At 43.9% G+C, this 18836-nt stretch overlaps 1 protein-coding gene across 5 annotated transcripts in view; it reads left to right on the plus strand.

The window, feature by feature from the left end:
• Positions 1–18836, plus strand: part of AUTS2 (activator of transcription and developmental regulator AUTS2) — a 766509-nt gene that overhangs the window by 197899 nt on the left and 549774 nt on the right. For all 5 annotated transcript variants that reach the window (XM_051809512.1, XM_051809510.1, XM_051809514.1 and 2 more), the window contains exon 2: positions 7555–7764. In XM_051809512.1, coding sequence (XP_051665472.1) covers positions 7555–7764 — 210 coding nt within the window. The remainder of the gene's footprint in view (positions 1–7554; positions 7765–18836) is intronic.

Consider the following 18836-nt stretch of genomic DNA (forward strand, 5'->3'; position numbering starts at 1 on the left):
AGTGCTGGAGCAGTGGAGTCCTCTTTGTTGGCATGCAGATTTAAAGGGAGCATCCCCAGGGACTCCTCTCCACATCTCTTTTGTATTTCTTTTCATTCCTCAAACAAAGGAAATAAAAATGAGACTGTGGCCCTGCTGCTCACAGGGTAAATCAAGCCCATTTATCTAAGGTCCAGCACTGTGAAATAAACCCAGGGCCAGTGGGAATCCATCTCCCTTGGCTGCAGGGGCTGCCCATGTGTGAGCAGTCAGGGGCTGGGAGCTGTGTAAGGCATGTCTAGGATGGAGGGACCAGTAACCCTCTGTTGTGCTGGAAGCACTGGGAGTTCAGGCCTGGATTCTGCCCAGGGAGCAGGGATGGGCCAGGAGTGGGCAGCACTGCCCTGGGGCTGCCCTGGGTACTCTGCCAGGTAACAAAGGCTGGAGGTGTAGGGACGACAGGTACTTGCTGAAGATGATTTGAAAAGTTAGAAAGATTGTCTGTGGAGGAGTTGGAGAGAATGTGGCTGAGATGGTGCCAGCAGAGGACACAGATTCCTGCTGGGAGAGGCCAGGACTCACTGGGCTTTCAGACAGCATGTCCTCCAAAAGGCAGCCCCGAGTGTAATAGAGATCAGTTAGTGAAGTCTGCAAGAAAGAGGTAACCTTGGACTTTGCTGGCAACTTATAAGACCTAAAAAAATCTCTAAAAAAAACATGATAGGACTTCTAGGCTGGCAGGAGGTGGCTGCACTCAGAGCTTCAGGATCTCTTCCTTTTGGCAGGAGTACACAGGCTTCTGGCTAAACGAGTCTGAGCACAATCAGCTGGGTGTACTTTGCCTTCTACAGAGTTGGGCAGCTTCAAGTGAAACAGTCCCATGGCTCTGTAATCGAAGCTGGCATTGCTCAGCACTTTCTCAACACACGATCCAAGATGAGGTTTTTTTCTAACTCAGGTTGTGCAGACTCTGGTTATTTCTTAACTGTTCTCCACAACTCTTAAGTGGTGTGGTACAATATTTGAATGACAAAAAGACAAGGGAGGGGGAAGGATAAGGCTGAGAATACCATGTTTGAAAAACATGAAATAAATGAATAGCAATCAATAGCTCTGATACCCATCTTTAAGTATGACATCCCTTTTGCCAGCTCCACAGCTGGCATTGTAGTCTTAGTTTTCCTCTGCCTCCAGCTCATATTTACTATGTGGCATTGAGGGAGGCCATTGCAGGACATATTTTGGAAACAGCTCTTCCCTGTATCCTTACAACACGTGGTGCTCACTAAGGCCTGATTTCAGGAGCACTGGGCACTCCCCGCAGCTGCTGGCATCGATGGAGGCTGTGCTTCATGAGATAAAGTGCTCAGGAAAGCCAAGTTCTCTAAAAATCAAATCTTTGGTGCTTTGTAATGGGATGCCTAAAGTTAGCAGATGTTTTTGACCTGAACATGTCAGGACTGTTGTTGCTGCCTATAAAACTGGAACAGTGAAATACCTTTGTCTGGCAAAACTACTGTGAAAGAGGCTATAGGTATTTGTTGAGCATCTGATACTATTGTGAGGAGCTGTAAAGAAAAGCCCTTGAGGAAATTAATAATTGTGCATTCAGAGGAGGGTGTGAATGGAGTGTCAGTAAACAAGGTTGAGGTCCACAGGATGGACAAAGAGGAGAAAACAAAATCCCGAGTGGCTGCTCATTAGCTGAACACCTTCCATTCTGTTTAGGGAAGTAGGAGCATGGGATCATGTAATTAAAGATTGTAATCATGATGTGTATGCACAAGAGGGCTGAATTAAGGTGGTGGCTGCAACCTTAATCCTGGCCTTTCATAACTTCCAAGTCCTTGACTTTGTAACCTCAATAATGTTGCCTCAATGTAGGTTTTTTTGTGTGCAGTTTAAATCGGCAGGACCTGAAAAGGAACCTTCTGTTTATCAGAGATATTGTTAACAAATGGTTTTGGGATGAAAAATCAAAGCAATCTCTTTGGTACAGAAGCTCTTTCACACAACATATCTCAAGCAGACAGCAACTTGCTTTGCTATTGTTTTGCCTTCATCTGTAACCAGCACGGGCGTCCCGCAGCCTGGCACCGCGTTTCATCTTCACTCTGTTGCACAACCGTTTTTGCACAACACTGAACCACTTTGTTTTCAGATTCCAGAGAGATGTAGGAGGCAATGGATTGCAGTTTTGTGAAAACAAAGCAAACAAAACAAGATTAAACCTTTCTGTGGAGGTCTGGAGACTTGAAGGAATTGCTGGGATTAGTGGATGGGCTGCTGCACCCACTGTAGTTGACATCATGTCTCTCTTCACCAGTCCCTTGTGTCCAAAAATACCATAATATTGACACTTTGAGAATCCTTCTCTCTTTTGCATTGCACTTTACACCTGCCTTCCTTTCTCCTTGGTTTTGTTATAAGAGTGTTTGCAATTTTTTCCCCTGGATAAATGATTTGAGGAACTAGTTCTTCATCAAAAGAATACACAGTGTATTTAGCTATTTTATCTGGAGAAAAGTGAATGGTTATTACAACCATATTGGGTTTTTTTCTGATTTTGAAAGATTATAGGGACTGGTCAGTGCATTGTTTTCAGACCTTTACATCTTATTTCTGCCAGAATTAAAATAGCAAATTATGAAACATGAGAAAGGTATTGAAGTCTTGGGGCATTTTCATCCATCAGCTATAAAAATTCTTCCCCGGTGTAATGGAAACATGGTATGAGTCAATGAAGACTGTCAAGATGCAATGGCAAATTTGGTGCTCTCAGACTGGCAGTGTTTCCTGATTCTGAGGGGGTTTGGTTCATTTTGTGCAGCTGTTTGTGCATGTTGCTGTCCTGGATTCGCAGCTGATCTCTCCCACTGTGTGACGCTTCCCTATGAGGGTGGGGAGGCCCTGGCACAGGTTACCCAGAGAAGCTGTGGCTGCCCCATCCCTGGAAGTGTCCAAGGCCAGGCTGGACAGGGCTTGGGGCACCCTGGGCTGGTGGAAGGTGTCCCTGCCCATGGCAGGGGGTGGAACGGGATGAGCTTTAAGATTCACTCCAACCCAAACCACTGTGTAATTCTGTGCTGACCAAACTGCAGGACTTCTCTCAGCTGTTGGAATGAAGGATAAATTGTTGGGCTCTGATATAATGCTGTAGTGGACTTTAGCAAGAACCTGAGGAGCAAATAATTGGAATATAGTTGTAGAACATTGCAGTTGTTATTTGGTTTAACTAGCACTACACTGTAAGCTACACCTGGTTTTAATAATCAGTTTTTAAAAGTTGTGCTTTACTGAGGTCACATTTCGTGCAAATTCAGAAAATAAGTTCTTGCAACACTGGAATTGTAGTAATAACCCACAAGGATGTTTTGGAAAAGGCTTGAAATCTCTGAGCAGCACCTGAAATGTTCTTCTGGAGAAATTTCTGCAGTGCATTTGCTACACACTGCGTTTACAGTGTTGCTTTTCAACCTGTGTTCCCATAGAAAAACCCTGTAAGGAGTGGAGCAGAGTTCCTGTTATTTGCATGTAGTTTTTAGTTGTTGTCCGAGGGCAGGGGCAGGAGGGAAGGGCAGCAGCTCTTGGGTGAGGTTCATGGGGGTGATGTGGGTGCCCCCCAAAGCACTGCTCTGCTGCCACTGGGGGCTGGTTTTTAATCAGCGAGTTGTTATTTACGGAGCAGGAAGAGGGACCCTGCTGAAATAAATCAGGCACAGCTCCCTGAGAGCACAACACTTGATGAGTGTGTCCTTCCAGCCTCCTACCTTGAGAAATTATCTGATGGCCCCACAGAGGCTGCTTCTCCTTCCCTCCCCAGATGGAGGGCTTGGACTGAAGCTGTTCATGTTGCCTGGAGCTGAGGGGATTGCAGGGACACCCCACCAGGCTCCAGCAGCCTCCTGACATCGCAGCAGGGGCAGCTCTTCCCCACCATGGCACGTACAGTGGTATCAGGTTGATTAATGTGCCCAATAGAAATAAAACAAATGGAATTTTTTTTAGATTATACAGTACACTCATAAATATTAATGCACTTTTGTATTGAATTGCATGTAATTACATATTTATACATTTAAGTCACCTTCCTGATACACTTAAGGCACTTTACTGATGAAAGATATCTCTGAATAAGATGGTTTTAAACTGTGCCTAATATGTTTGTAGGATTTATTTAATAATGTGTGGGCTTGCGTGCTGGCAGGAGAGGAGAAAAACCTCCATCAGAGACTGAATGTGGTTGTGGGGTCTGGTGCTTAGTTTGAATCCACTCCATGGGCAGCTGCTGACAAATACATCTCGACATGAAATATTACTACATCTTCTTATCTATGTAGATAAGGTCTCTGCAGTCCTGTCACCTTAGAGTAATTACAGCTTATTACTCTAATCATGATGATGCCTGAAGTCTGTAATTAAGATTGTGCTGGCTAATGTACGAGCACACGGCGTGGTACAGCCATTGTCCTGTCTAAACAAGGGAGAGATAAAAATGGGAGCAAGGACAAAGGGCAGCAAGTGGGGAAGTGATTTATGCAGGGCCATGGTTTGCAGCCAAGTGCTGCCTCTGCCAAGCCCAGGGGCTCCAAGGGGCGGAATCCCAGCCCGTGCTCTGAGACAATCTTGGGCAGTTTGCACCCTCAGACACGAGGAGCAACACCCCGTGTGACCCCTGTGCAAGCTACTTTTGATATATCCTGCCCACCTGTGTCCAAGCTTCATTCTTTTATCGTGTTGTGCTGCAGTGTAGTCTGCAGATGAAGATTTCAATATGTATTTCAATATACATCTATATTTTAAGGCCAAGTCATGTATCTGTTGTAGGCCATGACAGGTTCTACCCCACAGTCCCATAACACGAGGGTTTGACCCACAGCACTCTGCGATCTTCTCTGCAGTGGTATCAACTGATGAAGAGCAGAAGGCTGTTCTGCAGGAATGGGGTTGTCTAAACACTAATCTTTATGTCTACATTCCATAGCAAGCCCACCCACCAAACAGGATTTAAGGCCCCTTTCACAATTTGCAGAACGGTGAGTTAGGTACATGTGGAGCTCCCTTGCCCCTCTCAGTGAGCAGAAGAGGCACCTTATTTTTCAAGCTTCCTGCCAGTCATTCCTTCTGTCTTGGAGGGTTCCTTTTCACCCAGTTTGTGGAAGGCTGTGTTAATTTGGTGTCACTTATCTCTGTGTGTATATGCAGATTCTTTGATCCCAATTCTGACGTGAGCTCCATGTCCTTTAGGGGTATCTGACAATTCATGAAACTTTCTGCAGCTGGGTGGAACATGGGCTTCTCCCAGGCACATCCACAGTGATCTGTAGAATCTGACTCATCTTATACCCTCTTTAAAGCTAATGGGAACTAGTAATTTCTTGATGGCAAGTTCTAGCCCCATTAGACATTTTATAAGCACCTGGAAACCTGCCACCATTTAATTTAGATCACTCATAGCTGGGGGGGGGGGAAATCCCACAAAAGCTTCTTAGTCATTAGAAGAATTTATTTTTTTTCCCAGAAGGTTTCCCTTTGTTCACTCCTTCAACCTTTCACATTTAGAATGAATCCTCTAGTAGCATTTCTATCTACCAAATTACCTCTGTGTTTTAACAGAAGTCTTTGCTGGTATAATGTACTACTCATAAAGCACTGGATTTTTTTTTATACTGACCTGAAAAAAATAAAGATTGTTAGCAGCTCGATCTTAAGGTACAAATCAGTGTATTTTATAACCTGCCTTTGCTATCCAGGTGTGGATGCTGTAGTTTTATGAAGCAGTTGATGATGAGCATTGGTGAAATGGTTACTCATTTTAGTACATGTTACCTGAGAACCTGCCTTCCTGCATTCAGGACATGTAGCTAAACCTAAAACCATCCTAGAAAGGGAGACAGAAGGTGTGCTGAGGAAAGAGTTGTTCTTGCTTTTGATTTCCTTGGGCTGCTCTGTGGGATCTCAGGGTGAGCACAGGGCTCCTCACAAGGAGATCTCAAAGCATAACATGATCAGTGCTACTACTGAGTTCTTTTTCAGGAGGTTGAGGAACCAGCGAGGAGAGGCTCGAGGTCCTTAAAATACTGATCTGCTTTATAGCTAAAGATGCTAAAATTCTTTTTTATGAGGCTGGATAAGGCTCCTAACTTTTGGGATATGAATAACACTGTGAAGAAAAGCCTGGGATATTTCCTATGGGGTCTTAGGTGAAGAAAAGGTAGAAAAGGTGTCTTATAGCTTCTGTTCAGTACTCCCATCTTTAATACTTGTAAAATCATTCTTTTTACTAAATATGAAATGTGAATGATGATTGTCTCCAGTTTAATTATTCATCTCATTGGTTTCAGTTATGAATTTTGTGAGGCTCTTGTGTTTTCGAAAGGCATTTGGGGAGCATTCTTTAATTAAAGCCAAACTGATTTTTGCCTTTGGGCATGTTTTTTTGCATTAAAAGGTGGCATAATATGAACTATATTCTCCTGAACCTCAGTCTGTATGTGAAAAGGGGCCAATAGCCCAATGTCTTCCTTGCTGTCAGTTATAATATTGAGTGACAACAGACAACAGCTGAAAGGCTACAAGATCACAGAGTGCTTTATGGTGGGGCATGGGAGCCTGGTCAAAGCAGCCAGCATTGTGAGCAGAGAGGCTGAAAGTATTCAACTGTTTCCTGCCCCTCCCATGGCAATACCAGACCCTCACGGGGGGAGTTCTTGGAGGAGATGTGACTCAGCAGATTGGATTTGTTAGATGCACAGTATGCACTATAATTAACATCTTTCCAATAGTTCTTCTCTCCTAATGAATTCTCCAGCCTCCTCTTCCTCTGCATTTAATTCTGTGTTATTGAAAAAGATTCAAGTAATATTTATTTGAAATGAAAACAGGGGTTCTGCGTGTTGCAGATTATCAGTAAGAAAATAGCTGTGGGCTAAGTGAGAAAACTCACATTTGTGTTACAAGACTGGAGTGTTTTTTACAGGCAGACATTGATTCTGAGGGTTAAAGGGTCAGTAACAAAGTTTTCAAATACAAGCTGCTTGTTTGTGCACTTTTCACCCCCCTCCCTGAGATTTGGAAATCTACTGCTTAAGTCAGGCTTGAGGGAAACATCCCCTTAAGTCAATGGAGATTCACTGGCCCTAACTGGATTTAGGTCAGCTCGTGCCTTGGCTTGTCAAATACAAGAAATAATAAGAATAAATATGAAAATGGAGCATTGTTTAAATCAAAGCAGATTGTTAATTTAAACATTATAAACATATGATGTCTTCTGAATGTGTGTTCACCTGATGCATGAGATGTTTCGGAGAATTGTGAGGTTGATGGTATGAAACCTCAAGGAGGATATGTTTGCTTCTGTGCTCTCACTTCACCTGACCGACTTCATTTTGCGTTTGCCTGTGAAGTGGTTGAGAGGACATCAGTGAAGGCTGGGTTTTTTTCCTTTTCTGGTGACTGTAGTGTTGCCTCTAGAATTCTTTGCTGGTCACTTGGAATTGCTGCTTCAGGAGGGTAAGCAAATCAGAGCTGTGGCTTAACCGCTGTCTTTTTCTCTCCCTCCTTCTCCCTCTGCAGAAGGACGTAGCTCTGAAACCTCAGGAACGTGTGGAGAAGAGACAGAACCCTCTAGCCAAGAAGAAACGGGAAGCACTTACCAATGGGCTGTCGTACCCTCCCAAAAAGAACAGACTCCACCACCACCAGTACAGCTCCGACCGGGAAAATGACCGTAACCTGTGCCAGCACCTCGGGAAAAGGAAGAAATTACCCAAGGGCCTCAGACAGGTGGGACACAAGTCACCTGCTGCGGGGAGGGAGGGCTTTGGCTCTTGGCACATGGTAGGTAGAAGCCAATTCCTCATTTTGTGGGATCACTTATTTGAATCCTTTGGTGGTTGTTTTGTTCTCAGGCTCTCGGATGGCACTCGGTGCTGTGTCCTGCCAGTGCAGGAGATGGGCTGAGCAGGTGGATTGGTGGTGGAGCTGATCTGATTAATAAATGTGCAAGGCTTGGGAGAGCTTTCCACAGGCTGGCTGTGAGGATATCAGGGCAAACAAATGTGGTCTCTCTGTTACACTGCAAGGCCAACTTTGTCCTATAAATATGCATTCTAGTCTCTAGACTTTGTTCAGGGAAGCACAAGACCCCTCTGAATGCCAAGGTCAAGGTGAGGTAATTGCAAGAAGGGCAGCTGTTCATCAAGGCAAAGCTCTGAGACTGATTAAATGTGAGGAGCTCGTTTGTAGGGTGTCAGTGGCACTGGTTCTGCTCCTCTGGGTTACTCAGAACCTGCCCTAAGCAAGAACTTCTGCCTTCCCAGCAGTGTTGTTCCCTTCCAGGGTAGCTGTGGCACACATGTGGCAAGAGTGAGCAGGTCACATCTAGGCTTGCAAAGCCTGAGGCTGGAAACATTGGGTTCTTCTTCATGACTGTGCAGTGTCGTGTTTGTTATGTTTTTTAAAAAAGAAGAAAGTGTGACAAGTGTGATTTCTATGATGCAGATGCAGAAAAAAGAGGTAATAGTAAAAAGGTCAGCTTTTGCCTACATTTGAGTCATGTTTATGAGCCTTGAACCAAAATTTACATGTCTAATGGGAATGGTTGATATTTGGAATCATTTTTCATCCTCGTTTAGTGCAAACCAAACGTTGCTTTGCGGAGAAACTTGTAGAAAATAGTGAGAATTCACTGCTTCTCATTTTGTGAGCTCAGAGAAATGGAAGGAACATTGAGGATGACAAGTATGCTGACTTGTATTCAATTTTGATATTCAGAGTTACAGAAGCTGGGAAAAAATAGGTTTTCATGACGATTTTTAAGCCTACACTGTCTATAGAAGTAAAATCAGAGATTATACAGTACTTCAGCAGAGCACACAAATTGTAAAAATGCCTATTCTACACTACCACAGCTGTTAAAGGTATTTCTTCTAATTTAATTTTACTTGATATTTCAAAGGGAGGTGGGGAAAACTCTTCAGGATAGTTGATGCAATGGTTATGTTATAAACAGGTATTGAAGGTTGCTGTGTTTCCTTGACTGTTTCCTGTGTCTGTTCTGGTTTGGTCTGTCAGATGGTAAATGGACCTGCTTTGGGCAGGAGGAACTGGCCTCTGTAGAACTGACTTTTTGCATTGTTTGACTCCTCTGGTGTGGCCTATTGTCAGGTGGAGCCTTTCTGCCCGGAATTTCAGCTATGAAGGAAATCAGCCTCACTGCTGATGGAGGTTATTTGTGAGGTTATGTTTTTTGGAGTAAATATACACTGTCTTGGAAGGTAATGAGTTGACAAATGTCATGGAAAATGCTCTTTTCCTTTGAGCTGATAAATCTGAGTACCCTGACTAATTCCTGAGGGATCAGACTGAGAGGAAATAAAATATCTTGCTCAATATAAATTTAATACATTTGGGAGGGGTGTAGCTCCTCAGATACGAGCATTTTAGTCTCATGAACAGTGTAGGTGCTGACAGACCTATGAGGCTTTGGCACTTAGACATGGAAAAAAGATGTCATGGAAAAGACTATAAAGTTCTTTGGAGAGGCATGCCCACCACTTTTATAGAGAGAGTTTGTGGTAAGCATTTTCTGTCTTCTTTCAAGACAAATGGTGCAGACCTCAAAAGAAGGAGGAGAGTGATAAGTTCTGAGGGTGATTTTCCCTGATAATGTTACACTTTTCCTCCTCGAGTGACTCTTGGCTGCACACCTTGGGTTGCTTTCCCCATCCAGGTCCATCCCACTGAATTCCTGGGCTCTTGGAGGGGAAGTAGAGTTGATTGTCAACCTTCTCAGATGGCAACAATCCAAGAACTGGGGCCACTGTGGTTTGTGCTTGACACAGTAGGAGTGTCCAGAGCCATTTAAAGTTCAGGAGACTTCTGGATGTATATGGTGTCCTATACTAGGGCGATGTATTTTATATATAAACAATTTATCCTGCCTCTCCTGTCCCTGGGGGAATCCTGAATTGCCACATGTGAATACTGTAACTGGGTGGCAGGATGCAATCCTAATGCAGTCCCTTGCCTTCCTGTGCTGGCATAAGACCTTGGCTGCAGTCTGTCCCTGCTGGGAGATGTTTTATACCTGGAGATCTTGTTTGTAGTTTCCCCAGTGGTGGACAGTCCTGGTGGATATTCTTTTCTGTGAAATCTGTTATCTGCTGGAAGTAACTCTCACTGCAGGATTTAGGGTATGAAGCTCCCTCGTCAAACAGATTTAGTTGAAGTCAGCTATTGAAAGCACTGCTAATTAGTTTTCAGAGAAAATCCTTGCAGTGTTCATGCAGGTATTTATCCAGCTCTGCTGAAATGCCTACAGGTTTATTGAAATCCAGAAAATGTGAAACTGTAGGTTAATTAAGGCTCATATTTTACTAGCGAGAAGACTTTTGAACTCTGCTTTGTGAGCTTTTATAAATGTACTTATTAAATGCCTCAAGGAAATTTTAGTTGGCATTAAGCAAACATAAGACTCATCAGAATATTTCTCCAGCGTCTTAAATTTAATTTCCTTTACTTTAATTGGTGGTGGCATGTTTTTATGTGTTTTCTGTAAAAATCATTTGGAAATCTTAAAGTGAACATTTTTAAACTAGTAAAATGGTGGCAAACATTTTTAAATGGATTTTAATGAGTTTTTATTCCTTGAGGTCTGAGCACAGTGGGGTATACCAGGAAACAATGAGTTTTCAGGGCAGAAGGAGTGTTGAGAGTATTCTGATAATGAGAGGGAAGGATCTTTGTTCAGTGGGTGTGTGTTTTGGAAAGAGCAGAAGACACTGACTTTTGCTACCTCCACCATTTCCTTCATTGTTTTGTTCATCTGCTGGGAGATTCTTGCATCTTCTTGCAGAAAAGGATCGTCTTTGGAAATGCTTCTAAACCAGCAAGGGGTCTTAGCTGACTATGTCTGTATGAGAGCTGCTGGGTTCTGCCTGCACCACCTGATCCCAAAGACACTTGCAGAATATCAAATCCCAATCCCAGATACCGTGTGACGGCAGGGAAGGAGACAAATGGTAATAAATAAAGGGTGGATGATGAATAAAGGGAATAAAACTCATGATGGAGAGATGAATTAGGAGGTAAATTTTAATGAGATAAAGGCAAAATGGGAAGCAGCAAAAGGTACCCCACTGGCTCTGGCAGCCATCAGCTACAAGCATTATAAACTATTAGCTTTCACCTCGTAGTGCATTACATGGATCAATTAAGGGGGAGGGAGGGAAGGACTGAAGCTGTCAGGATTAAGTCCACGATCTCCTTGGCAGCCTCACCCCGAATTTATACATCTTACATTTGAGACTGCTTTTGGTGGCTGATCTGAGTGGCCATCACTGTGCCCTGCCATTGTGGCTCGTGAGCATCGTGTCATTAATTGTGCTGTGGATTCAGGGACAGCACACTTGGTGCCTTAGTGCAGCAAACCCGTGGTGTGGAGGGTGTGATGAGCGTTTAATCACACCCACAGCCAGAGTGGCTTTTGCAGGCTCTCAGACAAGCCCATACCTGACAGGTAATGGGAGCATAGCGGGAGGTGGGTGTTTGCTCCCTGGGCTGTGGTGACAGTGGTCGGGACGGGAGCAGATGGGTTTGATTGTCACCGGCAGTGTGAGCCCAGGGAGAGCTGCCTGTGGTGACAAGCGATTTACAATGTGCTATTTACAGTTTGGGTTTGCAGTCTCTCAATGACATCTGAGTGCTCTTTAGCAACTGCTTTCATTACTGCTTTTCTAAGAGCTGCTAATTGAAAATGAAATTGTGGGTGGGCTTTGGGAGTGCCGTAGCAGCTACAAGTATTATACACAGCCATGGAGAACTGCTTCATTCCATTGACTCCCTCCTTGTAGCTCTGTGCAAGGGAAAAAAGGGGTATCTATTTGTGCAGTGTAAGGTCAGACACCTTGGAAATCCTGCCTCCAGCATGCATGCACCCAGAGTGAGTGGTAAAGGTTTGAATCTCCTTGTACACAGCTGCTGGGATTCGGGATTACTTCACTGGCAGCCAGTGGATTTTGGTGACTAAAAAACTTCTGAAGATCAGGACAGTACCTGGGCCATGAAATAGCTCGTGCGGGGCAACAGAGGGGTCTGGAAGCCATGCAGGGGTGTTTGGGCTGGTTTTGCACTGTTGGGGGTCTGGTTTTGTATGAAGCAACAGGAAACATCTCTACCAACTCCCAGAGTGTGGGACAAAGTCATGTGCCGTGGGAGTGGTTCCAGCCACAATCAGGTCAGCAGGGATATGGCCATGTACTGATGGAAATGGAGATAATGGTTCCATTCTGTCTGTAAAGAGACAAGTTGTTTGGTTTAGGTTTTTTTGTTCTTCATTTCAATTTCAAAATACTGGCACAACCACTTTGAAATGACTGGATTTGCTGTTTGTGTTGCAGCCTATACAGTGTGGTTTTATTCTGTGCAAGTGTTGCCAAAAGTCTGAAGGCACCCCCAGCAAGTGTCACCAGCAACAGGACTTGAGGGGCCACTGGTTTAATGGAACTCTATCTGCTTGGTGTTGGTGTCGTGACACTCAAGGCATTGTTTATTAATCTACCATATTAAACAACATTTAATTAGAAAAAGAAACGATTAAATTATGAAAAAATCAGATTGCAGCGCTGAAAGAATAGAAAGGGCCATATCCAGATAACTGTGCTTTGAGGTTACATCACAGCATGAGTGGGTGTAGCGATACAGTGGGAGAAGATACTCATGTGATAAAGGGAGATGGGTAGATCTGGGCTTTGAGGAGGATTTATAAGATGGAAAAGGGGAAAGTGAAGCAATGGGGCTTTGTGCAGGTGTAGACTGGGCTCTGTGGGGGTTTGGAGGGGTATATATTACACAAGGGTGTGCATGTGGAGGGCTGTGCCCAGGGAGGGGGTCTGTTGTGTGAATGAACATCATCTGTCTCTGCTAATGTTCAGCTCAGTGTCCTCCAGTCTGCCTCAGTGCTGTGAAACATTGAGTGCTTTACACTGGCCGTGGGTAATTCCATCCTTGGAAGGCCCTGTGCTGTATTTTCCCACATGCACAGTGTGTGGGTTCCTGTGTGTGACAGGGCCTGTGCTGAAGGCTGGGCTGCTGTTCAGTTGCCCCTCTCGTTTCCCTCTCAGAAACTGCCACTGGTGACAAACAGTGCTTGAATTACAAGCATTTTGTGATTCTCGACTGCTGTTCTCCTCTGATCAGAGGCCACAGAAATCTCCAGCTGCACTTAACCCGCAGTCACCGCATCCAGTGCGTCAGCTGTGAAGGCACCCAGCTGCTCCAAAGCATCCAAACAACTTCTGGGCCCTGATAATATATAATTGAGCTCAACGGGCACAGAAAAGATTGTTGTTCTCTGCAGAAAGCACTGAAAAATGATGTGTGGCTTCGTGTGCCCGTTGTTCCGCACGGCACATCCCCCCCCCCGGGCCTGACAAAGCTCCTGAGCAGGCACTTTGGATTCCATGAAAACACACACACACAGAACCAGGCACGTCCTGGGAAATCCAGGGCCATTGAGAAAGCCACGTGTGCCACAGGGAGGCAGCTTCCCGAGGGAGGCAGGGCTGTGCTCGGAGCCAACACCTGCATCCATTGATCAGCCCCACCGGAGAGCTGCCACTTCACCCGGGCTCTGCCTGCAGTGACGTGTCACAGGCGGCCCCCCCTTATAATCACCAGCTTCACCTGCAATTTTTCAATAAGCTATTGAATTATACCTCTCTAAATGATATACTGCGAATCCAGCGGGTCCTAATTACTAATGATGGTTCTGAAAGACTTTCATTTGACTGTAATTAGGTTTGCAAGCAATCAGCTGCCCTTATCAGGATTGGAAACACATATAATGTAAAATACAGGCTGGTGGGAACGGAGTGTTTTCCTAAAAGGAGGAGGGAAAAAGAAGATGTTTTATTAGCAGAAGCTGTGACATATTTTAACACCTTGAAAACATTATGTGTGAAATTAATTCTGTTCAGTATTATACCATCTGGCAATGTTATTGTTCTGTATATATTGCCATGTAAAGTGTGCTTTTTTCGTCTGGGTACAAGCCTGTGTTTGAAATAGGAATCATGAGTCAAATTGATTACTAAGGATGTTCTCCCTGCTAGATGGCTTAAAAATACATATTGGGAAATCCTATGGACTCAAAATGGCTTCTCCATGGAGAGCTTCCCTTACAGAGCTGATGAGGTTGGAAGAAAATGGCCTTGTTTTTGCCATGCCCCTGTCCTGTGAAGGAGTGCATGTGCTCAAAGGTAAGAGGAACTCTATCCAGGTATTGTTTACTGATGCTGAAGTAGAAAATGCCTGTATCTTACACTCAGTACCGTGATAATTGTTGAACAGTATCTCCTGGTTTGATCCCGTCTGTGCAGCTCGGAGCCTGCTGTGTGTTGGCAGCTCCAGGCACAGAGAGTCTCCAGCTGTAGATGCAGAAGAATATAAGCTTGAAACTTGGTTATAGGCTGGTGTTTGCCCCCTCTGGCTAAAATATCAGCTGTTGGGCAGCGTGGATTGTCTCTTAACCAGGACTCACCACTGACGTGGTGACCAGTGTGATTATTGTGGTAGTGTCAGTTCTGGATGGTAGAGCTTGTACAGCCAAGGGAGAGTGTGGAAGAACTTGGGCCATATCTGGAAACAGGAATAAATGGTGGGATGTTAATACCTCCCATGTTTTACTGAAGATGATGGTGTGAGCTGATCATCCCTGGGCTGTGGCAGAGGAAGGGCTTCTCTGCCTCCTCTGTTGCTGTTGTGCTGTGTGTGCTCAGCCTTGCAAGGAAATGAACAGTGTTGGCATGTTTTGATTTCTAACACAAATGGTGCCACTCTTTGTGCTCTGCCCTGCTGCATCTCCCTTTGGCTTTTGGCTTCAGTTTACTCAGCTGTGAGATGGAGTTGCCAGAGATGTCACCCCCCTGTTACCTGACCAGGTAATGCTGCTGGGAGAAAGTGCCCCTGTGTTCACCACCCACCCAGTTCATCCAGTGTGACAGAAAGGCCCGGCAGACTCCAAACTGAAAAAAGAAGATTAGTGGCTTTTGGGTTAGCCTAATTATATTAATCAATTAGATATCCTGAGAATTTTAGTAAAAAAAATTTTCCTCTGCACAGAGCAGTTATTGTCTCTCAGGATTATCTTTTTTCTTTTAATGTTGGCACCCTACTTTAATTGAAAACTTAAATGATTGTCAGAGGTGCTGGAAAGTGAACCATATTTTAAATGTGCAATGCAATCAATTGCTGTCTTAAAAGTTTCCATGCATGTTACCAGTAAAGAATTAAACAAAAAATTAATTTTGACTGACTCTGCCTGGAGATAAATTAAACTCTAGCATAAGTGATATAAGAGAGTATAATAAAGTGAGCATTTTGAATTAAAAAAAAAGAAATCATGCAGAACTTTTTTTTTTTTTTGTATTCTAGAAATAAATTTAAGCCAAGACTTGTAACCTAGAGGTTTGCCCATGGATTAAGTGGAAGCAGAGAAATTCTTCCTCAGATTTGTTACGAAAAATTGGAGTGTTGATTAGGCCTTTGTAACCTTAGGTCCAGCTCCTGAGTGCTCTAACCCCATGGACTCAGGGGCACGGACAAAGGCCATGGGCTTGAAAAATGCGTGGGGACACTTTTAAAGTGTCAGTGAACGGCACTCAGAGGAACTGTTCCCTTCCCAAGGGGTGTGGAAGGCTCCCTTGTTCGGCCTTTGCAAGGGGAAGCAGCAGTTCCTTGAACTGGGTGAGTTACTTTCCTATCTCTGGTTGGACTAAAGGCAGCACTGCTGGTTTTTTAGCTCGTTCCAGCCCCTCTGATGTGGAGGGAGGTTCTGTGACCATCCTGGGTCTGAACGGCTGCGTTCTGGCCTCGGGTCTGTCCACAGTGGGAAGCCAAGGCAGGGGGATGGCAGTGCCTGGGGAAGCCCTGGGGAATTCCAGGACTCAGCTCACACAATTGCTTTCATGGTCTGCAGGCCTTTGGGATGCCATTGTGGAGTTTCTGCGCCTTCCCTGGATTTAGCCTGGCAGTGGATGTGGAGGGGATTCTCTGACCTGTGTCCCCAGAGGTGTCACGGCATTGCTGGAAGGAACAGTGTGCAGTACTAAACCTTCTGCTATTTATTGCATTTTGGCAGAAAATGGCCTGTGTATAAAGCTCAGAAAAATTATGGATAATCTTCCTCAACCCTGAGGAGGTTGTTCCCTACTTTTTGGGGTTTCACAAGTCATAATGTCACAATTCTCTAAAATCAAGCCATTTTAATTTGTGCCCAAACCCACTGAAATGGAACAAACTTTTAAATCTGAGTCTCCGTTTCCTATGTGTAACCCTTTACCAACAGTAGATGAGCTTTATGCACTAGGAAAGCCTCCTTTGTTATTAGCAAAAACGTGCCACAGCTGTATTTTTTTTGCTGAGCTTGCTGTACTCTTGAATAATTCCAAGGGATATTTTGAATCAAAGGGAGTTGAAGAACACAGTGTGGCCATTATTGTGTAAGGCCACAACTCCTAAAACAGACAAAAGAAACTTCTCCTTTTGTTCTTATCTTTCCTTGGAACAATTTTCTCTGCTCAATATTAAAATACAGTTAGGTTCTATGAGCAAAAATGACAGTCACCCTTAAGAAAAAGTTACCATTGCTAAACAGGAATAAATATTTTTACAGTAGATCAACTGCAAAATTATTCTGGTTTTGAGTTTCCAGTGCTGTGGGAAGTTTGTCTCTAATACTGGCAACACCATACAGGCTATGAAAAAATCCCTACTCCTGGTGTGTCTAATTTCCCGTTTTTTAATAATCAGTGTAGGAGCAGTTTCAGATTTGTCTGTCTGTACTGTATCAGCTGATGGAAAGGTCATTGGAGTGAGTCACTCTATTGTGACTGACTTTCCTGAAGAAGTCCCAAAGTCTTAGCAAAGTCCCCCCTTTAGTCAGGAGAGTGCACGAGCCTGTTCCTGGCCATGGGGTCTGCCTTCTTCCACTATGGGGCTCTGTGAGCAGCTGTTTTCAAATTATGGAATTCTCCACTTTCTCCAGTTAAAGAAGAATTCTATTACAGTTTAATACCAGATCCTTCTAGAATGGAAGACACCAGAAGACTCTGTTCTCTGTAGTCCAGCAAAACAAAGACATAGGAATAGGCTGTTGGTCTTTCTAGATCTGTCCATGTGTGAACATCCTGAAACATCAGATCTATTTAAGGTAAAGTTTGACAAAATAGGGCATAGGTGTAAACTAGAGCAGGAAGTTAAGCTTTCAACCCAAAGCCTAGTGAGATCCTGCAAGAAACTGTGGGAGAGAGAAGAAGGAAGATAAATGGTTTGCAGGCACAAATTGATTTAGATCACATAAAAAGAAAAAGCTAAATGCATTAAAGTCTCTGACTGCAAAGAGCTGAATCACTGAAGTTGCCTTCCCAGGTAGTGGAGTTACAAACAGATGTAGAAACCCACGGCTTAAGAAAGAAGAGTCGAGTTCCCTCTCATGCAACTCTTCTGCATCAACAGAGAAACGAGAGAAAACCCCACATTTGCTCATAAAATGCTGTCAGGCCTAAGCCCAGCTGTCCCTGCTAACCTGGACCCCGGGCTCAAGTCCTCAAATCAATAAAAATAGTACAGCTGAAAATGAGTGTAGAACTGGAAGCTGATGTTTGACACTTTTTCTTTGAGATTTCAGGTTGGCTTTTTCTAAATATTTCAATAAAAATATTTCGATCACAAACCAGGTGGATTTTGTCCTAGCCATAGGATGAAGAAGACCTTCAGTACATGAACTTTCTTCCTGGTACTTTTAGTTGTGGCAACTATGCTCATCATTTCCTTTTGAACAGCTTTTACTCTGATCTAATAGAACAAAGAAATCTCCTACTTTCTTAACTAAAAATAAAATCAAGTGCCCAAGGCAGGCAGAGGGTTAATAAAAATGAAAATTCTGTTAAAATTACTAATCAATCTATTTAATGTTTTATGGTCTCCCCTCTCCCAAACACATGTTCTTTTCTTGTAAAGCACCTTATTACTTCCTGCTTGTTTACCAGCTTTTAGCAAGTCAAGCAGCATTCAAATTGCTTTGATGTTAATTATAGAAGCTGTTCAATAGGGCTTGCTAGGTGAAGGAAAATAGTTCCTATGTGTAAGAAAATAAATTAATATCCAGACAAGTACTCTCTGCCTTGGTTCTAAAGAAGGAAATGACAGGATACTGATGACTTAGCGTTGTGTTGTCAAATAAAAGCTATATTTGGGTGGCACGCTGCTCTCAGTTTGCAAGATTTGATATTAGTTGCCTTCAGTTCTCTTGATGATACAGAACAATGTGCTGAGGACAGATCCTCCTTACTGTAAAAGGAGTGAGTTTCAATATCTCTGGTGCCAAAGTAAAAGGTTCTAGAAGGAGGGATTTTGCCTTTTGCCAGAAGCTGTCAATGAGCCCCTGGGATGGTGGGTTATCCCAGCTGGTCCAGCTGTCCTGCTCTGGACCTTGGCCCAGCCTGAGCTGCACTTACTCTGCTCAGTTCAGGTGCATTGACATTTTAGCTGTAGCTCAGTTTGGGGATCTACAAAAAATACTCTTTTAATGTAGAAGAATGTGGAGCTGTCACTGAATGAACTGCCCTGTGTGCAGGTCCAGGCACTCAATGTCCAGCCATGACCCCTGGGAGAGCCCTTGGCCAGGGGGGATCCAGGGACCAGGACCTGCTGTGGTCTCTGCCAAGCCCCAGCCTCATTTCCCCATGTTTCTCCTGTACAGAAATTGTGTTTGATCATGAGGAACTTGTCTACCAATTCCCAATCAAGGCATAAAGGTTTAACTGGAGAATTTGTGCAGTGTTTGGAGATGTCCA

This window comes from Manacus candei, unplaced genomic scaffold (genome assembly GCF_025592945.1).
Source record: "Manacus candei isolate 608988 ecotype Guabito, Panama unplaced genomic scaffold, ASM2559294v1 h1tg000076l, whole genome shotgun sequence".
Taxonomy (NCBI): Eukaryota; Metazoa; Chordata; class Aves; order Passeriformes; family Pipridae; genus Manacus; species Manacus candei.